The sequence below is a fragment of the Bos indicus x Bos taurus genome, chromosome 11, assembly GCF_003369695.1.
Source record: "Bos indicus x Bos taurus breed Angus x Brahman F1 hybrid chromosome 11, Bos_hybrid_MaternalHap_v2.0, whole genome shotgun sequence".
Lineage (NCBI taxonomy): Eukaryota > Metazoa > Chordata > Mammalia > Artiodactyla > Bovidae > Bos > Bos indicus x Bos taurus.
In genome coordinates, this window is record NC_040086.1 from 37,218,478 (window position 1) to 37,245,250 (window position 26,773).

The 26,773-nt window shown below is 39.1% G+C and overlaps 1 protein-coding gene across 6 annotated transcripts in view; it reads left to right on the forward strand.

The window, feature by feature from the left end:
- The window catches only part of EML6 (EMAP like 6), a 285,324-nt gene that overhangs the window by 98,220 nt on the left and 160,331 nt on the right, over positions 1 to 26,773 (forward strand). For all 6 annotated transcript variants that reach the window (XR_003513347.1, XM_027555299.1, XM_027555300.1 and 3 more), the window contains exons 3-6: positions 1,007 to 1,166; positions 4,774 to 4,872; positions 17,086 to 17,154; positions 23,426 to 23,611. Coding sequence is in view for 5 of the 6 variants with exons in the window: in XM_027555299.1 (XP_027411100.1) it covers positions 1,007 to 1,166; positions 4,774 to 4,872; positions 17,086 to 17,154; positions 23,426 to 23,611 (514 nt within the window). In the remaining variant the exon portion in view is untranslated. The remainder of the gene's footprint in view (positions 1 to 1,006; positions 1,167 to 4,773; positions 4,873 to 17,085; positions 17,155 to 23,425; positions 23,612 to 26,773) is intronic.

The window sequence follows — 26,773 nt, forward strand, 5'->3', positions numbered from 1 at the left end:
GTCCAAGGAACTACAGGTAGTGAGGGGCAGCCAATGTGCAAATCAAGGTGTCAATTTCAGAGCATATATTCTTATAAAAGTCAAGCTGAAAGGTGAACAGGGAAAAAAATCTAGTTGTGTTAGTTGTGTAGACAGATGTTGAAACTGAAAAGAAAAATAATTCTACCTTTGCTTATTGTGTAAACAGTCATCTGCTTGCTTTTTTTATAGGTCTCTCTCTCTTTTTAAATTACCAACACATATCTTTAGAAAGGCACAATCTCTTTGCACAACAAATTTGAAACATTAGACTGATTTCTCATCCAGGCATAATAATGATCACATTTCTCCTTCTTGACTACTACAGAGTCCTTGAAATTCCAGTTGGCATTTGACAAAGTTTTATTTTGATTGGACTACAGATTTAAGAAAAATTCTATACAAACCATAGGCAGGGTAATTTGCGGTTCTGTTGGTGTCATGATGATTTATGTAAAATAGAGATTTTCATTTAAAATACATAATCTATGGCAGCAGATACAGAAACAGCACTTGACTCTGATACCCCCTCCATGCTTTGAAATCCTAATAAGGATGGTACCCAGAGCTTCTGCAAGCAGATTTAATTAATTCTGTGAAGTGCACTTTCTCCTGGCAACAGCATTTTTTTTTTCAATTTAAAGTCAAAAGAACTTGAAAGCTGAGTAATATTTTCAAAACCAGTAAGTAAATATCATAACATAAGGCAATTATAGAATATAGGCGGTTTTCTAATCATAGAATTATAACAGTTGTGTGATTTTCAGGTTCACCAAGTGGGTAAAATCTGATGAAATGATAGCTAAACTGTGCTAAGCCTCTCTTCACCAAAGTTAAACATTTCTATTAGACCAATCAGCTAAATAATTTCTTTGGGTTTTGGATTATCTTGTTAGATTAAAATTAGAAATGTGGATAAAAGATAATCAATTTTTTTTTTTAGCTTTGTTCAACAGAATGATGTGAAAGAGGCCCTTTTCTGTTTCAGCCTTGCCTTACATCCAGATAAAACTCTCGTTGCGACTGGCCAAGTTGGGAAGGAGCCATATATATGTATATGGGATTCCTATAATGTCCAAACTGTGTCTATTCTTAAAGATGTCCACACACATGGAGTTGCCTGCCTGACTTTCGACTCGGATGGACAGGTATGTATCTTTTTCCATTTTCTTTTTCCATAATGACCTCGCACGAGTCACCTAGAATTATAATGAACATAGCCTATAGGCTCTGAAAGCCTTTCAGCCCTCCCTGTCTTCCCTTGTCAGCCTCCTAGAATCCTCACCTGTTTGGTTCTTTTCTATGCTCATGCCACTGACACCCACCTCTGGATAGGATCCAGTTTTGGTTCCCCCAGTTTCACCATTTGGTTAAAAATGCCTCCAGAAAGTGAATTCATGTTGATTAGGTTCATAGTGACTCAATGATTGTACTTTATCTTCCATTGTTAACTTCCTGTTTGGAACGAGGGTTGGACCAAACCTTTTTCACAGACCTCCAGCCCTGAGCATCTCCTTGGTTCCCCTTGTTTCAGAAAATAGCATCACCTCCTGATATTCACTGACAAGATTCTCCCTGACTCTTTAACCTTGACGTGACTTCTAACTCCGCTTCCCTATCCACTGCCTCTGATTCAAGCAGTCACTGATCATGTGTATTTATTAGTTTCTTTACAGTGACTCTGACATTCATTCTCTTCTTCCCATTTTCCCTGCCACCAGTCATCTCTTAACTAGTCTCCTCCACACAGTCAATTTCTTGCTAATGCATTCCACCAACTGAAAAAGTGTCAGAATATTATTTAAAAACAAGAAAAGTTTGGAGTACCCCCTGACTGAAGTCCATACCTTGTGGCTGGGCATTCGCTGCTAATCAGCTTTTCTGTCCTTGTCTTCACTGTTCCCCTGCAGTCAAGCTGGACACGTCAGTGAGATTCCTCTATGAGACCAGACACTGGGGCACCTGCAGACCCTTTCTCATGCTGCCCTCTCCACCTTCAGTGCCTGCTCACACTCCTTGCCCTTTATAGTGACTCATACTTCCAGGACCCTTCATAGGTCTTCAGGAAGCCTTCCCAGTCTCCCCTTCCAACAAAGTGACTCTCTTTCCTTGGACTTCAGCAACACTTGATAGAAAAGATTTCTTCATGTATTAATAGATACATCTCAATTTAAAAAATAGATATATCTCAATTTAAAAAAACATGTTACAGAGAAGGGACTGGAAATACAGAGACCTCATTCCTGGCTCTCCCTGCATTTACCTCCTCACTAAAGCCTTGCCTTTTCTTCTAGCCTTCTCCATGTTCCTAAGACACCCTTCCTCTGTCCCTTCCACCCTTTGTATTTATGCCAGTTAATTCCTTCAATCTTTTTTTTTGGTAAATTTCAGAGGTACTTCTCTTAAGTTCATATTGGGTTTCCAAGGTGGCATGGTGGTAAAGAAACCGCCTGCAGTGCAGGAGACGCAAGAGACGTGGGTTTGATCCCTGGGTCAGGAAGATCCCCTGGAGAAGGAAAGGGCAACCCACTCCAATATTCTTGCCTGGAAAATTCCATGGACAGAGGAGCCTGGTGGGCTACAGTCTGTGGGGTTGCAAAGAGTTAGACACGACTGATCGCTCATAATGTAGAAAGACCTGTGAAATTACTTATAGAAAATTGACCAAACTGAGAGTTTGCAGGCAGTTCAGTAGATTATAGGACTTGGACCTGATTTGGGTAGTGATCACTTCGTTCAGTTCAGTACACATGTAGACCCCTTGGTGTATGTTTTTAACTACTCTGTAATCTCATAATTGAATCAAGATAATGCGTAAGTTCCATTATATCCAGGTCTTAAGAGAAATAGCTAGATAGTGACATGTATTCAGGTTTGCAGTTGCTGACTTCCTGATTAGGTTGAATGTGTCAGAATGCATATGCAAGTGGAGATGAATGCTTAGATGTGAACTCACATGCACATTCTCTAATCTGATTTTGTTTTTCTAACAAACACTCTTTATCAAAATTCGTTCTGAAGCACACAAGGAAAATGTCATGCAGCGGAGGGAGATCCAGCTGTAACTTTTAGCTTTTTGTTCATGTTATTTTGTGTTCGAATCCTTGTTATTTTTTAGGTTCCATTTTGGAGGTTCAGGTAGGGGTGGACTGCGTGATACTTTCATAACTGTCAGCTGAGAAAAACGCCCTCCTATTTGTTTGCTGTGATGGATTTCATGGCTTGTTGATGCCTATGACTTCAGATCTACCTTTTTCCCTGGACAGAGTTCACTAAAATTGAGTGATGTTTAGAAAGTGACAAATGGCCTGTCACCTTACAAGCAACAAAAGGCAATAGAAATGCTTTTCGAGTAATAGGGCCTGTCACTGCAAATGAACAGAATAGATTTCTTTTGGCTTTTTCTCAATCTTTTTCACATTTCTCATGTGGGTTTTACGTTAGGGCCCATGTTTATGTTAACTAATTTTCTATTTAAGTAAAGAGAAAAGAAAAAATAAGCTGAATGGAATCCACCCACTCCAAATTTTCATGTATAGATAAAAATGCAACCATGTACTAGAATCATTTCTATTGCTGGAACTCTCAATTGAAAATTACAGCAAAGATCTGCTTTCATTAAGAATCCATTTTAGACCCTCCAGCTATATATTTTTTTAATCCTAAATATTCCTAATGGAAGTCACCTTTAGTGAAGAAACCTGAATAATTTCTGCATAACAACACATGTATACATTTAGCCACATATGGCTGTCTATCATTGCTTGAATACGCACATACACACATACTCAGTGAAATACGTAAGCTCACCTACTCTTATATTTGGTAGTGATGTCTTAAAAACCTTTGATTTACATTATTTCACAGTCCATACAACACTATTTTGTAGACAGAAACAAATACTTTGCACTCATTTTACAGTTGAAAAAACAGAAATTTAAGGAGTTTAGTTAACTTTCTAATGTCTGTGTCTGGCTAATCACAAAGTCAAAAGAGAAGCCAAATCTGCTTACTCCCAGCCCAGACCTCTCTCTGTTACATAGTGCTGTTTTTTTTTTTTTTTTTTTTTTCGAGTGCTGTTCTCCTAGAAGCTCCAGTTTTGGTGTCCCTAATACATGTTTCGACACTATTGATTTTGTATATACACAGGTTTTGGATTTCTTTTCCCTTCCAGGACAAGTTTCTGATCTGAATCCAAATAATTTAGTTTTGGAGATGAAGTATCAGGTTACTTTTACTAAACTTATGTACCCTTCTCTAGTCACTTCAAATGTCCGTGAAATTATGAAACTTAAGAATGAAGATAATATTAATGGGATTTATTCTCCATGTGTTTGTCAAACCCATTCATTTTAACTGTTTGGTGAGGCTTTTCAACTTAAGAATCCTAGACTCTCTTAAAGCCATATTAGACTCTTAAAGCCAATTAAAAAAATTTAAGCCGCTCCTTCTAGTTCTGATTTCCACTAGTTCTGATTTCCACTGATGAATCAGAGACTTCATGAGATTTTGCATGTTTGTTATGTTTGTTATTATGTTAAATTAGTTGCAGGTTTTAAGTCACTGAAATTTTATTATATGCTAATAGAAAAGTATCTACTTTGATATCTTTAGTTTTGAGAAATCATTTTTTTCCATAAGAAATTCAATACCTGGCCCACAGTAGGCAATAAGAACTATTTATTGAAAGACAGCATGGATAATAGGAAATCTTCCCATCATTTTCTGAAGTTAAATTTTTGTTCTTATTCTTAGCGTTTAGCCTCTGTGGGATTGGATGCCAAAAACACAGTCTGCATTTGGGACTGGAGAAAAGGAAAACTTCTGGCCTCAGCCACTGGCCACTCTGACCGGGTAAGAAGACCTTGTTGGATCAAACCATGCAGGTTTCATTACTGTGGGGGAACTGTGATGTAGCTCTCAAAGTTGTAATTGTTTTTTAAAGTAAATTTGCCACATGTAGATTTTCCTTCCATATTCAACTTAAAAACTTACTGATTAAGAAAATTAATTTATGACTAGTAGCTATGTTGGCATGATCTCTTCTGGTGATCAGATACTTTAAATTGTTACTGCTGTTCCTTTGTAAAATAAATTTTTGATACTGACATTTAGCTTTGTAAAATAAAAATAGAATTGAATTTGAAACTGTATGTACCATTTCAATGCATTCATCTAGAAATGGAAATAGTTGTTAGAAAGTAATATTCTCAAAGATATGTTTACCAATATATATGTTTGAATTTCAAATGAATGTGATGACAACTGTGTGATTCTGTTATATTTGAGAACCTGGAATTTAACTGTGGTCTCCTTACCATTCATGTTGAAGTCATTGTGATCACAGATGATAATTCTATGTAGGCATAGCTGGAAAGATGGGATAGGAAGCAGGCATGTACATTAGTCGGAAATCTATTTCTCTAGTTGTCTAGAATAATTAAAATAATTTCACTACTTTATCATCTTGATTTTCTAATTTTAGAAAATGAATCTGTATGACTGTCTTACGTTGATTCCTAGTTGTTCTATATTTCTGCAAAATATGCATGCCTGCTAAAACACTGCAGTGTGTCCAACTCTTTGCAACTCTATGGACCATAGCCCACCAGGCTCCTCTGTCCATGGGATTCTCTAGACAAGAATACTGGAGTGGGTTGCCATGTCCTCCTCCAGAGAGATCTTCCCCACCCAGGGGTTGGACCCACATCTCTTACATCTACCTGCATTGGCAAGTGGATTCTTTACCACTAGGACCGCCTGCGAAGCCCCTGCAAAATATAATCCCATGCAAAATGAGGCTCTAATTAAATATTAAATTCACTGCCTCTTGCTTGGTATGAACACTAAAAGATTTCTTTATATGAATGGTATACTCATCTAGGGAGAATTGTCCTTTTAAGAGCACCCCAAAATTATGAGCTTTCCTGATAGCTCAGATGGTAAAGAATCTGCCTGCAATGCAGGAGACCTGGGTTCGATCCCTGGTTTGGGAAGATCCCCTGGAGAGAAAGGAATGGCAACCCACTCCAGTATTCTTGCCTGGAGAATCCCATGGACAGAGGAGTCTGGTGGGCTTGAGTCCACAGGGTTGCAAAGAGTCAAACACAATTGAGTGACTAACACACACACGTTAAAAATTCCTTTTGCTCTCAGTTCAGTCCCTCAGTCCTGTCAGACTCTTTGCAACCCCCGGGACTTCAGCATGCCAGGCTTCCTTGTCCATCACCAGGGAAGTTTGAGCTTGCTCAAACTCATGTCCATCGAGTCGGTACTGCCATCCAACTATCTCATCTTCTGTCATCCTCTTCTCCTGCCTTAAATCTTTCCCCGCGTCAGGGTCTTTTCTAATGAGTCGGCTCTTTGCATCAGGTGGCCAAAGTATTGGATCTTCAGCTTCAGCATCAGCCCTTCCAGTGAATATTCAGGACTGATTTCCTTTAGGATTGATTGACTGATTTGATCTCCTTGCAGTGCAAGGGATTCTCAAGAGTCTTCTCTAACCACAGTTCAAAAGCATTAATTCTTTGGTACTCAGCTTTCCTTATGGTCCAACTCTCACATCCATACATGACTACTGAAAAAACCATAGCTTTGACTAGATGGACTTCTGTTGGCCAAGTAATGTCTCTGCTTTTTAATATGCTGTCTAGGTTGGTCATAGCTTTTCTTCCAGGGAGCAAGCATATTTTAATTTCATGGTTGCATTTACCACCTGCAGTGATTTTAGAACCCAAGAAAATAAAGTCTTTCACCGTTTCCATTGTTTCCCATGTTTTTTGCCATCAAGTGATGGGGCCGGATGCCATGATCTTTGTTTTTTGAATGTGGAGTTTTAAGCCAACTTTTCACTCTCCTCTTTCACTTTCATTAAGAGGCTCCTTAGTTTCTCTTTGTTTTCTGCAATAAGGGTGGTGTCATCTGCATATCTGAGGTTATTGATATTTCTCCCTGCAATCTTGATTCCAGCTTGTGCTTCATCCATCCCGACATGTCACATGACGTACTCTGCATATAAGATACATAAGCAGGGTGACAATATACAACCCTGATGTACTACTTTCCCAATTTTGAACCAGTCTGTTGTTCCATATCTGGTTATAACTGTTTCTTCTTGACCTGCATACAGGTTTCTCAGGAGGCAGGTAAGGTGGTCTGGTTTTCCCATCTCGTTAAGAATTTTCCATAGTTTGTTGTGATCCACACAGTCAAAGGCTTTAATGTAGTCAATAAAGCAGAAGTAGATGTTTTTCTGGAATTCTCTAGCTTTTTCTGTGATCCAGTGTATATTGGCAATTTGGTCTCTGGTTCCAGTGCCTTTAATCCAGCTTGAACATCTGGAAGTCCTTGGTTCATGTACTGTTGAAGCCTAGCTTGGAGAATTTTGAGCATTACTTTGCTAGCATGTGAGATGAGTACAATTGTGCAGTAGTTTGAACATTCTTTGGAATGGCCTTTCTTTGGGATTGGAATGAAAACTGACCTTTTCCAGTCCTGTGACCACTGCTGAGTTTTCCAAATTTGCTGAGATGTTGGGTGCAACACATTAACAGCATCATCCTTAATAGCTCAGCTTGAATTCCATCACCTCCACTAGCTTTGTTCGTAGTAATGTTTCCTAAGGCCCTCCAGGATGTCTGGCTCTAGGCGAGTGATCACACCATTGAGTTAATCTGAGTCATGAAGATCTTTTTTGTATAGTTCTTCTGTGTATTCTTGCCACTTCTTCTTAATGTTTTCTGCTTCTGTTAGGTCCATGCCATTTTCGTGCTTTATTGTGCTTTGCATGAAATGTTCCCTTGGTATCTCTAATTTTCTTAAAGAGATCTCTAGTCTTTCCCATTCTACTGTTTTCCTCTATTTCTTTGCATTGATCATTAGGAAGGCTGTATTATCTTTTCTTACTATTCTTTGGAACTATGCATTCAGGTGTGTATATCTTTCCTTTTCTCCTTTGCCTTCTTTTCTTTTCTCAACTATTTGTAAGGCCTCCTCAGACAACCATTCTGCCTTTTTGCATTTCTTTTTCTTGGGAAGGGTCTTGATCACCACCTCCTGTACAGGGTTACAAACCTCCATCCATAATTCTTCAGGCACTCCGTCAGATTTAATCCCTTGAATCTATTTATCACTTCCACAGTATAATCATAAGGGCTTTGATTTAGGTCATACCTGAATGGCCTAGTGGTTTTCCCTACTTTCTTCAGTTTAAGTCTGAATTTGGCACTAAGGAATTCATGATCTGAGCCACAGTCAGCTCCCAGTCTTGTTTTTGCTGACTGTATAGAGCATCTCCATCTTTAGCTATAAAGAATATAATCAGTCTGATTTCAGTATTGACCATCTGGTGATGTCCATGTGTAGAGTTGTCTCTTGTGTTGTTGGAGGAGGGTGTTTGCTATGACCAGCGTGTTCTGTTGGGAAAACTCTGTTAGCCTTTGCCCTGCTTCATTGTGTGCTCCAAGGCCAAACTTGCCTGTTACTCAGGTATATCTTAACTTCCTACTTTTGCATTCCAGTTACCTATGATGAAAATAACATCTTTTTTTGGTGTTAGTCCTAGAAGGTCTTATAGGTCTTCACAGAACCATTCAACTTCAGCTTCTTTGGCATTGGTCATTGGGGCATAGTCTTGGATTACTGTGATATTGAATGGTTTGTTTTGAAAGCACACAGAGATCATTTTGAGATGCACCCAAGTACTGCATTTCGGACTCTTTTGTTGACTGTGAGGCTACATTTCTTCTAAGGGATTCTTGCCCACAGTAGTAGATATAATGGTCATCTGAATTAAATTTGCCCATTCTGGTCCATTTTAGTTCACTGATTCCTAAAATGTTGATGTTCATTCTTGCCATCTCCTGTTTGACCACTTCCAATTTACCTTGATTCATGGACCTAACATTCCAGGTTCCTATGCAATATTGTTCTTTACAGCATCAGACTTTATTTCCACAACTGGGCGTTGTTTTCACTTTGGCTCAGTGTCTTCATTCTTTGTGGAACTATTTCTCCGCTCTTCTCCAGTAGCATATTGGGCACCTACTAACCTGGGGAGTTCATCTTTCAGTGTCATATCTTTTTGCCTTTTCATACTGTTCATGGGGTTCTGAAGGCAAGAATATTGAAGTGGTTTGCCATTCCCTTCTCCAGTGGACCACGTTTTGTCAGAACTCTCTACCATGACCCGTCCATCTTGGGTCTTTTTGTTCTAATTCTGTGAAAAGTGCCATTGGTAATTTAATAGAAATTGCATTGAATCTGTAGATTACCATGGGTAGTATAGTCATTTTAACAATATTGATTCTTCTAATATAAGAACATGCTCTATCTTTCCATCTGTCTGTATCAACTTTGATTTCTTTCATCAGCATCTTACAGTTTTTGCGTACTGGTCTTTTGCCTCCTTAGTGTTAGTCACTTAGCCGTGTCTGACTCTTTGCGACCCCACAGACTGCGGCCCGCCAGCCCCTCTGTCCATGGGATTCTCCAGGCGAGAATACTGGAGTGGATTGCCATTAGCTAGGTTTATTCCTAGGTATTTTGTTCTTTTTGATGGGATGGTAAATAGGATTATTTCCTTAATTTCTCCTTCTGATCTTTCATTGTTAGTGTAAAGGAAAGGAAAATATTTCTATGTATTAATTTTGTATCCTGCAACTTTACCGAATTCATTGATGAGATCTAGTGGTTGTAGCATCTTTAGGGTTTTCTGTATACAGTATCATGTCATCTGCAAACATGGTGGTTTTACTTTTTGTTGGTGGTTTTACTTTTTGTTTTCCAATTTGGATTCCTTTTATTTATTTTTCTTTGAGTGCCATGGTGAGGACTTCCAAAATTATGTTGAATAATACTAGCGAGAGTAGACATTCTTGTCTTGTTCCTGATGTAAGAGGAAATGTGTTCAGTTTTAAACCATCGAGAATGATGTTAGCAATGGGTTTGTCATATATGGCCTTTATTATGTTGAAGAAGGTTCCCTCATGTGCTTACTTTCTGGAGAGTTTATCTTTTTTCTTTATCATAAATGGGTGTTGAATTTTGTAAAAAAATTATTTCTTCATCTATTAAGATGATTATGTAGTTTATAATCTTCAGTTTGTTAATGTGGTGTATCACACTGATTTGTGAATGTTGAAGAATCCTAGCATACTGGGTGGAGAAGGCAATGGCACCCCACTCCAGTACTCTTGCCTGGAAAATCCCGTGGATGGAGGAGCCTGGTAGGCTGCAGTCCATGGGCGCGCCAAAAGTCAGACACGACTGAGCGACTTCCCTTTCACTTTTCACTTTCATGCATTGGAGAAGGAAATGGCAACCCACTCCAGTGTTCTTGCCTGGAGAATCCCAGGGATGGTGGAGCCTGGTGGGCTGCCGTCTATGGGGTCACAAAGAGTCGGACATGACTGAAGTGACTTAGCAGCAGCAGCAGCATACTGGGATAAATCCCACTTGATCATGGTGTGTATGATCCTTTTAATGTATTGTTGGATTGAATTTGCTAGTATTTTGTTGAGGATTTTTGGATCTGTGTTCTTCAGTGATTTGTTGTTGTTCAGTCACTCAGTCGTGTCTGACTGTTTGTATCCCCATGGATTGCAGCACTCCAGGCTTCCTTGTCCTTCACTATCACCCAGAGTTTGCTCAAACTCATGTCCATTGAGTCTGTGATGCCATCCAACCATCTCGTCCTCTGTTGCTCCCCTCTTTTGCCTTCCATCTTTCCCAGCATCAGGGTTTTTCCAGTGAGTTGGCTCTACACATCAGGTAGCCAAAGTATTGGAGCTTCAGCTTCAGCATCAGTCCTTCCAATGAATATTCAGGGTTGATTTCCTTTAGGATTGATTGGTTTGATCTCTTTGCTGTCCAAGGAACTCTCAAGAGTTTTCTCCAGCACAGTTTGAAAACATAAATTCTTTAGTGCTCGGCCTTCTTTATGATCCAGTTCTCACATCCATTCATGACTACTGGAAAAACCATAGTTTTGACTATATAGACCTTTGTCAGCAAAGTAATGTCTCTGCTTTTTAATATGCTGTCAAGGTTTGTCATAGCTTTCTTTTCAAGAAGCAAGTGTTTTTTCATTTCATGGCTGCGGTCATCATCCACGGTGATTTTTGGAGCCCAAGAAAATAAAATCTGTCACTGCTTCCACTTTTCCCCCTTCCTTTTGCCATGAAGTGATGGGACCGGATGCCCTGATCTTCATTTTTCGAATGTTGAGTTTTCAGCCAGCTTTTTCATTCCCCTCTTTCACCCTCATCAAGTGTCTGTTTAGTTCCTCTTCGATTTCTGCCATTAAGTGGTATCATCTGCATATCTAAAGTTGTTGATATCTCTCCCTACAATCTTGATTCCACCTTGTGATTCATCCAGCCTAGCATTTCACATGATGTACTCTGCATACAAGTTAAATAAGCCAGGTGACAATATACAGCCTTGTTGTCCTCCTTTCCCAATTTTGACCAATGTGTTGTTCTGTATCTGATTCTAAGTGTTGACCCTTGACCTGCATACAGGTTTCTCAGGAGACAATTAAGATGGTCTGGTAGTCCTGTCTCTTTACGAATTTTTCACAGTTTGTCGTGATCCGCACAGCCCAAGGCTTTAGCATAGTCAATGAAGCAAAAGTAGGTGTTTTTCTGGAATTTATCAGTGATATTGGCCTGTAATTTTCTTTTTGTGTGATATCTTTATCTGGTTTTTGTATCAAAGTGATTCTGGCCTCATAGAATGAGTTTGGGAGTATTTCTTCCTCTGCAGTTCTTTGGGAAGAATTTCAGAAGGATAGATGATAGTTCTTTAAATGTTTGTTGGAATTCACCTGTGAAGTCATGTGTTCCTGGACTTTTGTTTACTGTTGTTTTTTAATCACTAAGTCATGTCCAACTCTTTGCAACTCCATGGACTGCAGCATGCCAGCCTTTCCTGTCCTTCACTATCTCCTGCAATTTGCTCAAACTCATATCCATTGAGTTGGTAATGCTATCCAACCTTCTAATCCTCTGTCTCCCTCTTTGTTTATTGGAAGTTCTTAAATCACAGTTTTAATTTCAGTACTTGTGATTGGTCTGTTCATATTTTTTATTTCTTCCTGGTTCAGTCTCGGAAGGCTTACTTTTCTAAGAATTTGTCCATTTCTTCTAGATTGTCCATTTTATCAGCATATAGTTGCTTATAGTAGTTTCTTATGATCCCTTATGTTTCTGTGGTGTCCATTGTAACTTCTCCTTTTTCATTTCTAATTTTATTGATTTGAGCCTTCTCCCTTTTTTTCTTGATGAGCCTGGCTAGTCTATGGCCATATCATCCTGAACCTGCCTGATCTCACCTGGTCTTGGAAGCTAAGCAGGGTTGGGACTGGTTTAGAACTTGGATGGGAGTCCTGCTAATGGATTATGAATTTTGTTTGTTTTCAAAGAAGCAGCTTTTAGTTTTATTGATCTTTTATATTGTTTTCTTTGTATTTCAATTATTTGCTCTGATCTGTATGATTACTTTTCTTCTACTAACTTTGGGTTTGTTTGTGCTTCTTTCTCTATTTGCTTTCACTATAAGATTAAGTTGTTCGTTTGAAATTTTTCTTGTTTCCTGAGGTACGATTGTTGTTGCTATTGTTTAGTCACTAAGTCATGTCTGACTTTCTTTTGTGACCCCACGGACTATAGCCTGCCTGGCTTCCCTGTCCATGAGATTTCCCAGGCAGGAATAATGGAGTGGGTTGCTATTTCCTTCTCCAGGGGATCTTCCTGACCCAGGGATCGAACTCCTGTCTTCTGCATCACAGGTGCATTTTTTTTTTTTTTTAAACCACTGAGGGCTTCCCAGGTAGCTATGTGGTAAGACCACATTGCTATACATTTCCTTCTTAGAACTGCTTTGGCTATGTCCCATAATTTTGGATTGTTGTATTTTCTTTGGTATTTGTCTGTAGGTATTTTTTTAAATTTCCTCTTTGATTTCTTCAGTGATCATTTCGTTGTTTGGTAACAATGTTTAACACAAACATTCCACATTTTGGTGTTTGTTTGTGTTTTTTATAAACTTTTTCTTGTGATTGATTTATAATTAGTCCATCTGGTCTAATGTGTCATTTAAGAACTGTGTTTCCTTATTGATTTTGTCTGAATAATCTGTGTATTGATGTAACTGGGTGCTAAAGTTCTCCACTATTATTGTGTTACTGTCAATTTCTCCTTTTATGGCTGTTAGTGTTTGCCTTATATATTGAGGTGCTCCTATATTGGGTGCATATATTAATATATTTATAATGTTTATATCTTGTTCTTAGATTGATCCCTTTGAAATTATGCAATTTCCTTCTTTGTCTCTTGTAACAGTCTTTAAGTCTGTTTTGTCTGATATGAATATTACTACTCCAGCTTTCTTTTGCTTTCCATTTGTGCAAAATACCTTTCTCCATCCCCTCACTTTCAGTCTGTATGTGTCCCTAGATCTGAAGTGGGTCTTTTGTAGACAGCATATATACATATCTTGTTTTTGTATCCATTCAGCCAGTCTATATCCTTTGGTTTGAGCCTCTTTTTAAGTGTTTTGGATTTGTTTTTGTATGTCTTTTTTCTTCCCTACCTCTTTTGTTCTTTTGTGATTTGATGACTATCTTTAGTGTTGTGTTTGGATTGCTTTTCATTTGTGTGTGTATCTATGGTGTATTTTTGATTTTCAGTTCCCATGAGATTTTAATATAGCAGTCTGTATATATATACATATAAACACACACACACACACACACATGATTGTTTTAAGTTAGTAGTCTCTTAATGTCAATTGCATTTCCAAATCCTGCATGTGTGTTCTTCTCTTCTCATGATTGCTGGTTTGATACCAGATTTGTGTGTAGAAAATTTCCCATTTTTACTTTGTGTTTACCTTTACCAGTGAGCTTTCCCATTTATAATCTTCTTGTTTCTACTTGTGGCCTTTTCTTTTTCAACTGAAGAACTTCCTTTAGCACTTGTAGAACTGGTTTGGTGGTGCTGAATTCTGTTAGCCTTTGCTTCTCTGTAAAGCTTTTAATATCTCTTTTGAATCTGAATGAGAGCCTTGCTGGGTAGAATATTCTTAGTTGTAGGTTTTTCCTTTTCATCTCTTTAAATTATATTATGCCACTCCCTTCTGCAGTTTCTGCTGAAAAATCAGGTGGTAAACCTTATGGGGATTTCATATGTATGTTGCTTGTTGCTTTTACTCTTTTTCTTTAAGTTTTGTTAATTTGATTTCTATGTGTCTCAATGTGTTCCTCCTTGGGTTTATCCTGTATGGGACTCTCTGAACTCCCTGGACTTGAATGAGTGTTTCTTTCCCCATATTAGGGAAGTTTTTGGCTCTTAGCTCTACAAATATATTCTCAGGTTCTGTCTCTCTTCTTCTGGGACCCCTATAATGTGAATTTGGTGCATTTAATGTTCTCCCGGAAATCTCTGAGACTGTCCTCATTTCTTTTCATTCTTTTTTCTTTATTCTTTTCTGCAGCATTGATTTCCACCAGTCTGTCTTTCATCTCATTTATTCTTCTGCCTCATTTATTCTATTATTGATTCTTTCTGGGCATTTTTCATTTCAATTATTATATTGTTCAGCTCTGTTCTTTAAAGCTAGTCTTTATTAAATATTTCTTGTATCTGCTTAGCCTGTGCTTCCATTTTTTTTTCCCTGAGATCTTAGATTGTCTTTACTATCATTACTCTGCATACTTTTTCAGGTAGATTGTCTGTCTCCACTTCACTTAACTATTCTTTTGGGGTTTTATCTTGTTTCTTCATCTGGAACATATTTCTCTGCCATCTCACTTTGTCTAACTTTCTGTGTTTGTGGCGTCTGTTTCTCAGGCTGCAGGATTGTAGTTCCTCTTCATTCTGGTGTCTTGCCCCTCATGGATAAGGCTACTCTAGGAGCTTGTGCAGGCTTTCTGGTAGAAGGGACTACTGCTTGTTCCCTTGTGAGTAGAGCTGGGTCTTGTCTCTCTGGTGGGCAGAACATGTCAAGGGGTGTGTTTATAGGCAGCTGTTGGCTCAGGATGGCTTTAGATAGACTGTCTGCTAATAGATGGGGCTGTCTTCCCACCCTGTTGGTTGTGTGGCCTGAGGCATCCTAGGACTGGAACCTGCAGGCTGTTGGGTGGGGCAGGTCTTGGTGCTAAAATGGCAACCAAAATGGCCACTTCCTGGAGAGCTTATGCCAGTGAATATTCTCTGGGATCTCCACCCCCAGTGTCCCTGCCCCCACAGTGAGCAACAGCCAACCCCCCTGCCTCCTGAGGAGACCCTTCCTTGACCTACCCCTAACCCTTAGATCTGCCCAAGCTCCTATGGAGTCATGGCTTTGCCCTGGGTCCCTGTGCACATGAAACCTTGTGTGCAGTCTCCAAGAGTGGAGTCTCTCTTTACCCAGTTCTGTGGAGCTCCTGCACTCAAGCCCCACTGACCTTCAAGGCCAAGTACTCTCAGGGCTCCTTCTCTTGATGCCAGACCACCCAGTCTGGGGTGTCTGACATGGGCTTCAGAACTCACTCCTGTGGGAGAACCTCTGATATATTAGATTGGTCAAAAAATTTACTTGAGTTTTTCCATTAGGTATTACAGAAAACCCAAATGAACTCTTTGGCCAATCCAATAATTATTTTCCAGGTTGTTGGTCTCCCACCCAGCAGGTATGTGATTTGATTATATTGTGAACATGCCCCTTCTACCATCTTGTTGTGGCTCCTTCTCTGTCTTTGGTGTAGAATTTTGGGGGCTGGGTAATTTGAGTCTTTTTCGTAAATGGTTGTTCAGCAGTTAGTTGTGATTTTGGTGTTTTCATGAGAGGAGGTGAGTTCAAGTCCTTCTCGTCTGCCGCCTTGTCTCCCATTGTATATTATATAGTAGTTGAGTTGGGCTGCATCAATAAATGATTTTGCTATTGTTTTGTTAATGTACTGTACACTTTCCAGTTAGGAGTAGATTGTAAAAAGTACAGTGCTATCTAGTGAGAACTCTTTAAAGACCCAGAATGTTTTAATGAAATACCATTTTTGGAACACTGTTCTCCCAGGCTCCATAATTTGTATCACATCGTTTTGCTCTTTATTACTGTTGTCAGTATGAATTATTATTGGTTGATTAGAGGCAGATGGTTTTTCAAGATTATTTTAGTGGCTAAAGTACTTAATAACTAGCACTAATTTATACAATCAGTGCTTTGTAGTCTTCAAAATGATCATACATACATTACATTATCTTAATTGACCTCACAACAGAACTGAGGTGGCTCATTCATTTTTGAGAAGAGTAGGTTAAGTTTAGAGATGCTAAGACTTGCCTGAGCTCAGATAGCTTCAGGCCTCAGTGCTCTTTCTGTGGTTCATAAGTGTTCCTTTCTACCTAACCAAAGGTTCTCCTCCTTTGTCTGATTATTGGAGCAATAGCTCCTTCCTATGTGATAGCAGCCTCATTCTTTGGTTAGTCTCTGCCGCTGATGATTGGTCCTTCTTTCTATTAGAGCTTCATAGAATGTGGTCCATGGACCACCTACATCAGCATCTTCTGGGGTGTGTTTTTAAATGCATGTGTTTGACCCACTAAATTTCTACTAAATTAGTGGAATGTGGTGATCCCACTAAATCCACCCAATTTCCAATCCACTAAATCAGAATCTCTGACATGGGCCTGGGGTAATACGCACTTTAAACAATTGCCATTCTCTTTGTTTTTATTGTAACTCTATCTCAAAAGTGTTTTATTAAGATTGTGGAGAACCAAAAATTTTGATAAATGATCCAAAATCATTGGTTTGTTTACCCTGGTTGGACAAAATTAAAAATGTGACAGTAGTTTGTTCTCAGTGATTATGGTTAATTATTTCTTCTCCATTCAGGCCCAAGGTAAATAGACACAAAATGATAAAATGTGTATTAGCAATTCCTGACTCATCTCCAGAGCCAAATCCTCCATTTGTGTGGGTGACCTTGTGTTCAGATTGTGAGGGTAGAATCTTGGCAATTGGACAGTATCTTAAAGATGGCAAAAACACATGAATGTGAAACTTTTTATCTTTTTTAAACAGATTTTTGATATTTCCTGGGATCCATATCAGCCAAACAGAGTGGTTAGCTGTGGAGTGAAACATATAAAGGTAAAGCAGTTATTTAAAAGAAATTTGGGTACCTCATATGAAGCTAATTTGAGATGTCTATGTGTATAATTTGGTATTGAGAAACTACTCAACTTTACATGTTCCACCTTAAATTTAGAGGCTTCTTACCTGCATCTCTGATCCTGAAGCCTACTTACTTCAGCTGATGGGCCTCTGTTTCAGAAATGCAGTGTAACAACAATCAAGCAAAGTGCCCAGCTGGTAGCTAAAAAGGAAACTTTATATCAATTACATATTATAAAGAAGACTCAATACTTTTAGAATTGCATGTTTTAAAACAGTTCTGATTTTAAGTTCATGAGTTAAGTTTTTATATTATAAATGTTTATACATGTTGCATGTCAAAATTTTTTGACGTGTTGCTATGTTCTCTTAGAAGAAAGGTGCCGTGTTATGTTGGATATAAAAAGAAAAGGATACATAGCACAAACCTCCATGGGCCGCTGACTTTTAAATGCCTCTGTTTTCCTGTGGACTAAATGGCAACCCACTCCATTTACTAAAGTCTACTATGAAGTTTCAAAAATTAAAATAAGACTGTGGTAAAGATAGATCAGATCAGATCAGATCAGTCGCTCAGTCGTGTCCGACTCTTTGTGACCCCATGAATCGCAGCACGCCAGGCCTCCCTGTCCATCACAAACTCCCGGAGTTCACTCAGACTCACGTCCATCGAGTCAGTGACGCCATCCAGCCATCTCATCCTCTGTCGTCCCCTTCTCCTCTTGCCCCCAATCCCTCCCAGCATCAGAGTCTTTTCCAATGAGTCAGCTCTTCACATGAGGTGGCCAAAGTACTGGAGTTTCAGCTTTAGCATCATTCCTCCCAAAGAAATCCCAGGGCTGATCTCCTTCAGAATGGACTGGTTGGATCTCCTTGCAGTCCAAGGGACTCTCAAGAGTCTTCTCCAACACCACAGTTCAAAAGCATCAATTCTTCAGCACTCAGCCTTCTTCACAGTCCAACTCTCACATCCATACATGACCACTGGAAAAACCATAGCCTTGACTAGACGGACCTTTGTTGGCAAAGTAATGTCTCTGCTTTTGAATATGCTATCTAGGTTGGTCATAACTTTCCTTCCAAGGAGTAAGCGTCTTTTAATTTCATGGCTGCAGTCACCATCTGCAGTGATTTTGGAGCCCAAAAAAATAAAGTCTGACACTGTTTCCACTGTTTGCCCATCTATTTCCCATGAAGTGGTGGGACCAGATGCCATGATCTTCGTTTTCTGAATGTTGAGCTTTAAGCCAACTTTTTTGCTCTCCACTTTCACTTTCATCAAGAGGCTTTTGAGTTCCTCTTCACTTTCTGCCATAAGATAGATAAACACCAACAAAAAAGAAAATAAACTGAGAAATAGGCCTTAATATGAATGACAGTTTAGGGTATGATAGCTATCTCTGACAAATGGGCACTAGAACAGTATATTATTCTTGTTGTATGTCATTACTTCATAGCATATACTTGAATAAACTATTTGTGAATTAAAGAGTTAAATGTTTAAAAAACTATAAAATAACTAGAGGAATGTATAAGTAAATATTTAATTTCTTTCCAGTTGGAGAAAGGTATTTTTAAATATAAAAGTAAATAAACCATAAAGGTATTGGACAAAAATAATCAATAAACGGAGAAGGCAATGGCACCCCACTCCAGTACTCTTGCCTGGAAAATCCTGTGGACGGAGGAGCCTGGTGGGCTGCAGTCCATGGGGTCGCTAAGAGTCAGACACGACATAGTAAGAAATGGAAGGGAGTTTTATTCAAGTCAAGCTGAGGACTAGCCCCGGAGTGCAGTCTCCACCAAGGAAGAAAGCATTCTGGAGAAACATAGTTTTCAATACACCTTTATATTTTGTTGAAACAAAGAACATGCATACATCAAACATGACAGTTATTTTCCTTCAAGGTTTCAACAGAGATGTGGGCTTCCTAGGTGGCTCAGATGGTAAAGAATATGCCTGCAATGGAGGAGACTGTGTTTGATCCCTGGGTGGGGAAGATCCTCTGAAGAAGAGAATGGCTACCCACTCACCAGTGTTCTTGCCTGGAGAATTCCATGAACAGAGGAAACTGGCAGGCTACACTCCATGGGGATGCAAAGAGCAGGACACAACTGAGCAACTAACACTGTCACTTCACTATTCATAATTTCAGATTAGTGCATACACAGAGACAGCATGACCTTAGCATCTGGGAAGGGAACCTTGTCTTCGAAGGAGTAGTAGCATGGGCATCATGGAAGGGACGCATTTGTTTCTACCTTCAAAAAAGACATTCTTTACCTCTGGATAATGCATTCTTTAATGGTTAAAGCAGATGTCCAATGTATGTTTGACAGGCCACAAGTCAAGCTGTTCTAGTTCACATAAAGTTCAGGCCAAATCAGGTATAAGCCAGAATGGCTTCTCCATACCCTTATAGGTGAAAGTCTCTTGTATCAGAGAATAATATGATAGGTTCAACTATATAAATATTAAAACATTTTGTTTACCTTCCTGCTACCCTCAAGAAACAAGCAGGCAGATCACAAGCTAGAAGAGTATAAGCAACAAGCGTAGAGTGTTGACTTGTTGTTGAAATGTAAAGACCTCTAGCAAATCTACAGAATGTACAAAGAGTGGCAAAAGTGTTTGTTTTTATCGATTGTCTGCTAATAGACACTTGAAAATATTAAACCTCATCTATAACTAAGGAATAGACACTTTACAATAGCAGTGCTTTTAATCAAGATGATCTGGTATCGAGAAAGATTTGGGGAATGAACCCTCTCAAACCTTGCTGATGAAAGCATAAGTAAGTATGCTCTTTCAGTCTAGAAATTTGGCAGTGCCTGTCAATTGCCTTAGAAATGTTGACACCCTTCGAAACAGTTTCATCCCAATTTTACTATGTGTGCTGCCAAAGTAAAGACTGCAAATAATTTTATATCCTGTAATTTAACCCAAGGAAATAATTAGGAGTGTGAACCAAGCACTGGTTCATTACTAAATAACTTGTCAATAGCAAGTAAAACTAAACAAAAGACTTGAAACCCTCTCCCTCCAGGCAGTTAAATAAAATTTGGTATATCCATATGAAGAAATACTGTGCAATCATTTTAAGTCATGTTTTAGAGGACTGCTTGATGTTATTTAAGGACATATTTAAGAGCTATGAACAGTCTACTTCTGAGTGGGATAAATTTGTGGCTTTGATATTTTTACTTTAAAAATATTTTTTTGTGTGTAGGAAATAAATTGAAAGGCTCTCCCAAAATATTAAACAGTTATCTTTGAGTAGTGAATTGATGGCTTTTAAAATTTCCCTGTATTTTAAAATTATTTTACAATAACATACATTTCTTCCAATATAAGGAAAAAGTAATGAAAAAGCAGGGGACAAAAAGATGAGTGTACAGGTTCTAGTATTCAAAGCTATCACATGTCCTTGCTGCTGCTGCTGCTGCGAAGTCGCTTCAGTCGTGTCTGACTCTGTGCGACCCCATGCACTGCAGCCTACCAGGCTCCTCCATCCATGGGATTTTCCAGGCAACAGTACTGGAGTGGAGTGCCATTGCCTTCTCCCATCACATCGCCTTAGGGCTTCATAAATACTTTATAATCCTTGTGCAGAGAGCTGATTTTTGTTGAAGCAAAAAAGTGCCTTTATTTCAGCAAACAACTTTTTGGCCAACTCAATAAAATCCTTTCTCTTTTGCAATCCCTAGTGTTTGGCGAACAGGCAAATTACAATTACCTGAAACAAATGCTTGAAAAACAGTAGCAGTTGAGCATCAACTGCTTCATTGGTTTTACAGGAAACGAATCTACCAGGTTTGTTGGATATTATTGCTTTTGCTCCATTCTCTAGTCGCAGGCAGAAGGGACCTTAGGGATTACTGAGGGCCAGATGAGCTCCCAGGTACCTGCCAATTCTAACAGAATTTGCATTACAATCTGTGAGTGGAGATTGGAGAAGATAAACAGTGTCTTTTCATTTAGTGTGAATTTAATGGGGTGTTGCTACACTTATCTGTCACATTTTCCAAACATGTAGTGCTTCTCAAAAAGAGATAGCATCTCAGATTTGCTATTTTCTGCAGAAAATTTCATACCCATCTTGGTATTCCAGCTATGTATGTCTTTTTAGAGAATTATTTGATCATCTGGAATATCTGACTGGGTGATTTCATCAGAAAAATCTTTGTGTCTGAGGAAACCAGTCTCTGTGTGTGTGTGTGGTTGTCCATCTAGAAATATTTCAGTATCTTGGGCCAAAGTGCACATCCCAAGTCAAAGGGATAATAGTTACCAAATAGTTACTCTCCTTTTAGTTTTCGTGTGTGGGGACACAGAACGAAAAACGTCTGCCTTAAGTGTCAGCTGTGGAAGGGCAGGGTCTTTGGCATGTATGTATGTACAACCAATAGTTGTTCATGTCTCATAGTTTGTTCAGGCTCAAAGTTAATACTTACGTGCTTTCCCAAAGCATATACCTATCTGTCCCTAGATTGTTTGCAGTTTTTCCATGTATACTTCAGTGCCTTTTGGTAAAAATATTAATAGCCAAAGAAACAAATTCCCAGAGTTGACATTTAATGGAAAAGAATCTTGTGTTTGTTTTTTTTTTTTTTTAATGATTGCACACCTGCCTCTCATCCTCTCAAGAGCCACCACCTACCCAGTTGCCTGAGTCCTGGCCCTCCTGGGTGGTGAAGCCATCTAGAACTGCTTCCTCGAATTCCCGTCTACTCTGAGAGGACCATTATTTTTCCTCTTCTGCAAGCACAGATGTTAAGGTTGCCTCTGATTTTTCCTCACACATTTCCTGTCACCTCCATGTAACTAACCCTCCTCTCCTAAACCACAGTGCGGTGTCTTCCTCACCACCGATTCAAATCCTATTCTTGGTCTTTCCAGAGAATTCTGGTTCTCTGTCTTAGAATTTCCTTACTACTTGTCAGAATATACTGCTTTAAAATGATCTTTTTTTTTATTTTGTATGTATCTTCTTTATTATATTTAAAGTTCTCAAGACAAATATTTCAATATTTTCTCGTGTATAACTCCTATTGAACCTTTGGCAAGTCACTTATGCCTTCTTTCTTTCGCTTCCAAATGAGTGTAATAATAATATCTGTCGTAGCCTATTTGTGAGGCTATTATGAAGATAAAATAACTAAACATGTGTAAAGAGGCTTTATAAATTGTGAGGCTAAGTATGTACATCGCAGTAAAGTTACACCAGTTCACATACTGAAAAAAAACTGTCAAAGTGAAATATTTAATTTCTACATGACCATAGAAGTCTTCCTGCTACCATCTATAAAGTAGCTCAGCCTTTGTGCTTATGGTTGTCTACATAATAAATTATGCAGCTAAAACTGAAAAGCCTAGTCAATTATTTGACTATATGAAATATATTTAGAAACATATTTCTGAGTAATGTTTCTACTTGAAAATTTATATCATTTTAATTAGAAATTATTTCTAAAAACACACACACACACATATATATATACACCAAAAAATACCTAGAAGATACACTGACATGTTGGGATGTTGGGAATAATGTTAATTTCCCTCTTTTACTTTTCTCTCTTTCTAAATTTCTCTATGATAAACCTACCCTAGTGCTTTAATTTGGCAAGAAATTAAACAAAAACATGATTCATCCATTTTATCCCAATTCTGAGAATATTGGCATTTTGTATTAAATGAACACTAAACATTCGCAAAGAGTGGGACAGGACTGAGCAACTGAACTGAACTGAAACATTTAGCAAAGTTTTGGAATTTGGGGACTTTGAAAGTTTAAAAAGTACTGTTACATTTTTTTTTTTTTAATGCTAGTAGTTGGCTAAAATGTTCTACAATTTCTACTGTTGTAGCAAAACAAGTTAAATTATGTGTATCTATTATGTGTGTGCTAAGTCACTTCAGTTGTGTCTGACTCTTTGTGACCCTATGGACCATAGCCCACGAGGCTCCTCTGTCCATGGGATTCTCCAGGCAAGAATACTGGAGTGGGTTGTCATTACTTTCTCCAGGGGATCTTCCCAACCCTGGGATCAAACCTGTGTTTCTTATGTGTCCTGCATTGGCAGGCAGGTTCTTTACCACTAGAGCCACTTGAGAAGCCTGTATATCTATTATAGTTCAGCTATAGAAAATTATATACAATGTATTGAAACATTACCCAATGATACCAATAGTGAGATGCATCAGAATACTCTGTTTTTGGATTGTTTATCACTTATGTTCTAGTTTTGGACGCTATGTGGAAATGCCCTGACTGCAAAAAGAGGAATATTTGGCAAAACTGGGGATCTTCAGACCATCCTTTGCCTTGCATGTGCCAAAGAAGACATCACCTACTCTGGTGCTTTAAATGGCGACATCTATGTCTGGAAAGGGCTCAATTTAGTCCGCACCATTCAAGGAGCACATAGTGTAAGTATTCCTGTATGGAAATTTGTGAATTACTTATTAAATAAGTTAATGTCACAAATTTCTGTTTTTTTCCCCTGTTGCTTTAGTATTCGCTAATTCTGAATATGCAATTGTCATGAAAGATTTCCCTAATTATTTTTGTTCACTTAGAAGAATTTAATATTTCAAAAGCATGATAACTTAATTAGCCTTTACCTCTATGAATTGGCTGATTAGTGTAATTTATCAGCAGCAGCTTCACAGAAACTAGAAGTATTTCATTGTCAGTTTCATCTTCTAGACTAGCACTTCTCAAACTTTTACATGTTTACGAATCTCCTGGAGATCCTGTTAAAATACATACAGTGACTCAGTGGATCTGGAATGATGTCACTGCTGCTGGCCTGTGGCCAACATGATGGAGACAACTATTATTTTTATAGTGGTTAGAAAGGTAGCTTTTCCTCACTCTGAGTGAGGGAGTGTCACCTCCACATCCATGCCACAAGTTCTTAGAATGCAAACAGAAACCACTGATAAATTCTTTTGATGGTCTGCTCTATAAGAACAAGGACAAACTTAATACTGAAACACTGTGCTCAATTTTGACATACAGTAAAGTAGTTAACACCACGCTTATGGCAGAAAGTGAAGAGGAACTAAAAAGCCTGTTGATGAAGGTGAAAGAGGAGAGTGAAAAAGTTGGCTTAAAGCTCAACATTCAGAAAACGAAGATCATGGCATCCGGTCCCATCACTTCATGGGAAATAAATGGGGAAACAGGGGAAACAGTGTCTGACTTTATTTTTTGGGGCTCCAAAATCACTGCAGATGGTGACTGCAGCCATGAAATTAAAAGACGCTTACTCCTTGGAAGGAAAGTTATGACCCACCTAGATAGCATATTGAAAAGCAGAGACATTACTTTGCCAACAAAGGTCCGTCTAGTCAAGGCTATGGTTTTTCCAGTGGTCATGTATGGATGTGAGAGTTGGACTATAAAGAAAGCTGAGTGCCGAAGAATTGATGCTTTTGAACTGTGGTGTTGGAGAAGACTCTTGAGAGTCCCTTGGACTGCAAGGAGATCCAACCAGTCCATTCTGAAGGAGATCAGCCCTGGGATTTCTTTGGAAGGAATGACACTGAAGCTGAAACTCCAGTACTTTGGCCACCTCATGTGAAGAGTTGACTCATTGGAAAAGACTCTGATGCTGGGAGGGATTGGGGGCAGGAGGAGAAGGGGACGACAGAGGATGAGATGGCTGGATGGCATCACTGACTCGATGGACGTGAGTCTGAGTGAACTCCGGGAGTTGGTGATGGACAGGGAGGCCTGGCGTGCTGCGATTCATGGGATCGCAAAGAGTCAGACACAACTGAGCGACTGAACTGACTGAAAGTAGTTTCATTGCTGTATCTACAGATGATAGAGTGTAAATGCCCAGAAGAATGGGGAGATGATATGAAAGGTAAAGTCTGTTGTAATAAGTGGAAATTTGGTAAAATAATGTCAGAAACTCAGCAGACCTTTAACTTATTGCCTCCAGATTGATGCTGTATTACTCTGAACATGAAAACAAGTTTAAGCAACTCTTAGCAAAGGAACTATGAAATTTTAGACCTTTCTCATATGTTAAACGGAGAAGGCAATGGCAACGCACTCCAGTACTCTTGCCTGGAAAATCCCATGGGCAGAGGAGCCTGGTAGGCTGCAGTCCATGGGGTCGCAAAGAGTTGGACTCAACTGGGCGACTTCACTTTCACTTTTCAGTTTCATGCATTGGATAAGGAAATGGCAACCCACTCCAGTGTTCTTGCCTGGAGAATCCCAGGGACAGGGGAGCCTGGTGGGCTGCTGTCTATGGGGTCTCACAGACCCCACACTACTGAAGCGACTTAGCAGCAGCAGCAGCATATGTTGAAGACCAATTTTCTTGGCTTTGCTAATTATGAAACAGCTCTTGAAACAATTAAAAGGTCAATATTGGTCCTCATTCATAAAGAACCTGCCTTAGTAACCTGGTTTCTCTTTACACTGGATATTATGTCAACATTATACTCTTGTAGCACATTTTCCCAAGAAAACGAGGCTTTAAGTTCTTAAACCATATCAGATGTGAAAAGCATCTTCAGCTGATGCTTAACAAGCTAACATAAGAGTAACTTATGCTTTCATTTTGGAGAAGGCAATGGCACCCCACTCCAGTACTCTTGCCTGGAAAATCCATGGACAGAGGAGCCTGGTAGGCTGCAGTCCATGGGGTCGCAAAGAGTCGGACTCAACTGGGCAACTTCACTTTCACTTTTCAGTTTCATGCATTGGAGAAGGAAATGGCAACCCACTCCAGTGTTCTTGCCTGGAGAATCCCAGGGACGGGGGAGCCTGGAGGGAGGCCGTCTATGGGGTCACACAGAGTCGGACACGACTGAAGTGACTTAGCAGCAGCAACAGCATGCTTTCATTTAGGCTCAATAGTGCCTACTTGAACTCATTGGGATGCACTTCTTCTGTTGTACCTATAGAAGTGTTTGTGTTCCTAGCCCACATATCTTTACTTGTTTTGGGAAGGAATTTTTTTTTTTAATTTTATTTTTTTTTAAACTTTACATAATTGTATTAGTTTTGCCAAATATCAAAATGAATCCGCCACAGGTATACATGTGTTCCCCATTGGGAAGGAATTTGATAGCTCAGTTGGTAAAGAATCTGCCTGCAGTGCAGGAGACCCCGGTTTGATTCCTGGGTCAGGAAGATCCCCTGAAGAAGGGATAGGCTATCCACTCCAGTGTTCTTGGGTTTCCCCTATGGCTCAGCTGGTAAAGAATCCGCCCACAATACGGGAGACCTGGTGTTCGATGTCTGGGTTGGGAAGATCCCAGATTCCTCTGGAGCAGGGAAAGGCTACTCACTCCAGTATTCTGGCCTGGAGAATTCCATGAACTGTATAGTCCATGTGGTTGCAAAGAATCGGACACGACTGAGCAACTTTGACTTATATGAAACACCTCCACCAGTGTCTTTATAATGATCAGTTGTCACAGAAAGAAATTTATTATTTCTGTATCTGCTTCAGCCAAGGAATTCTTGAAAACTTTTTTACAATCCATCATTTGTTTAATCATGGCAAAGGAGCACTTGAACTAGTTTGCTTTGCTGGTTATTATGAATTTTTAATCTAGCTA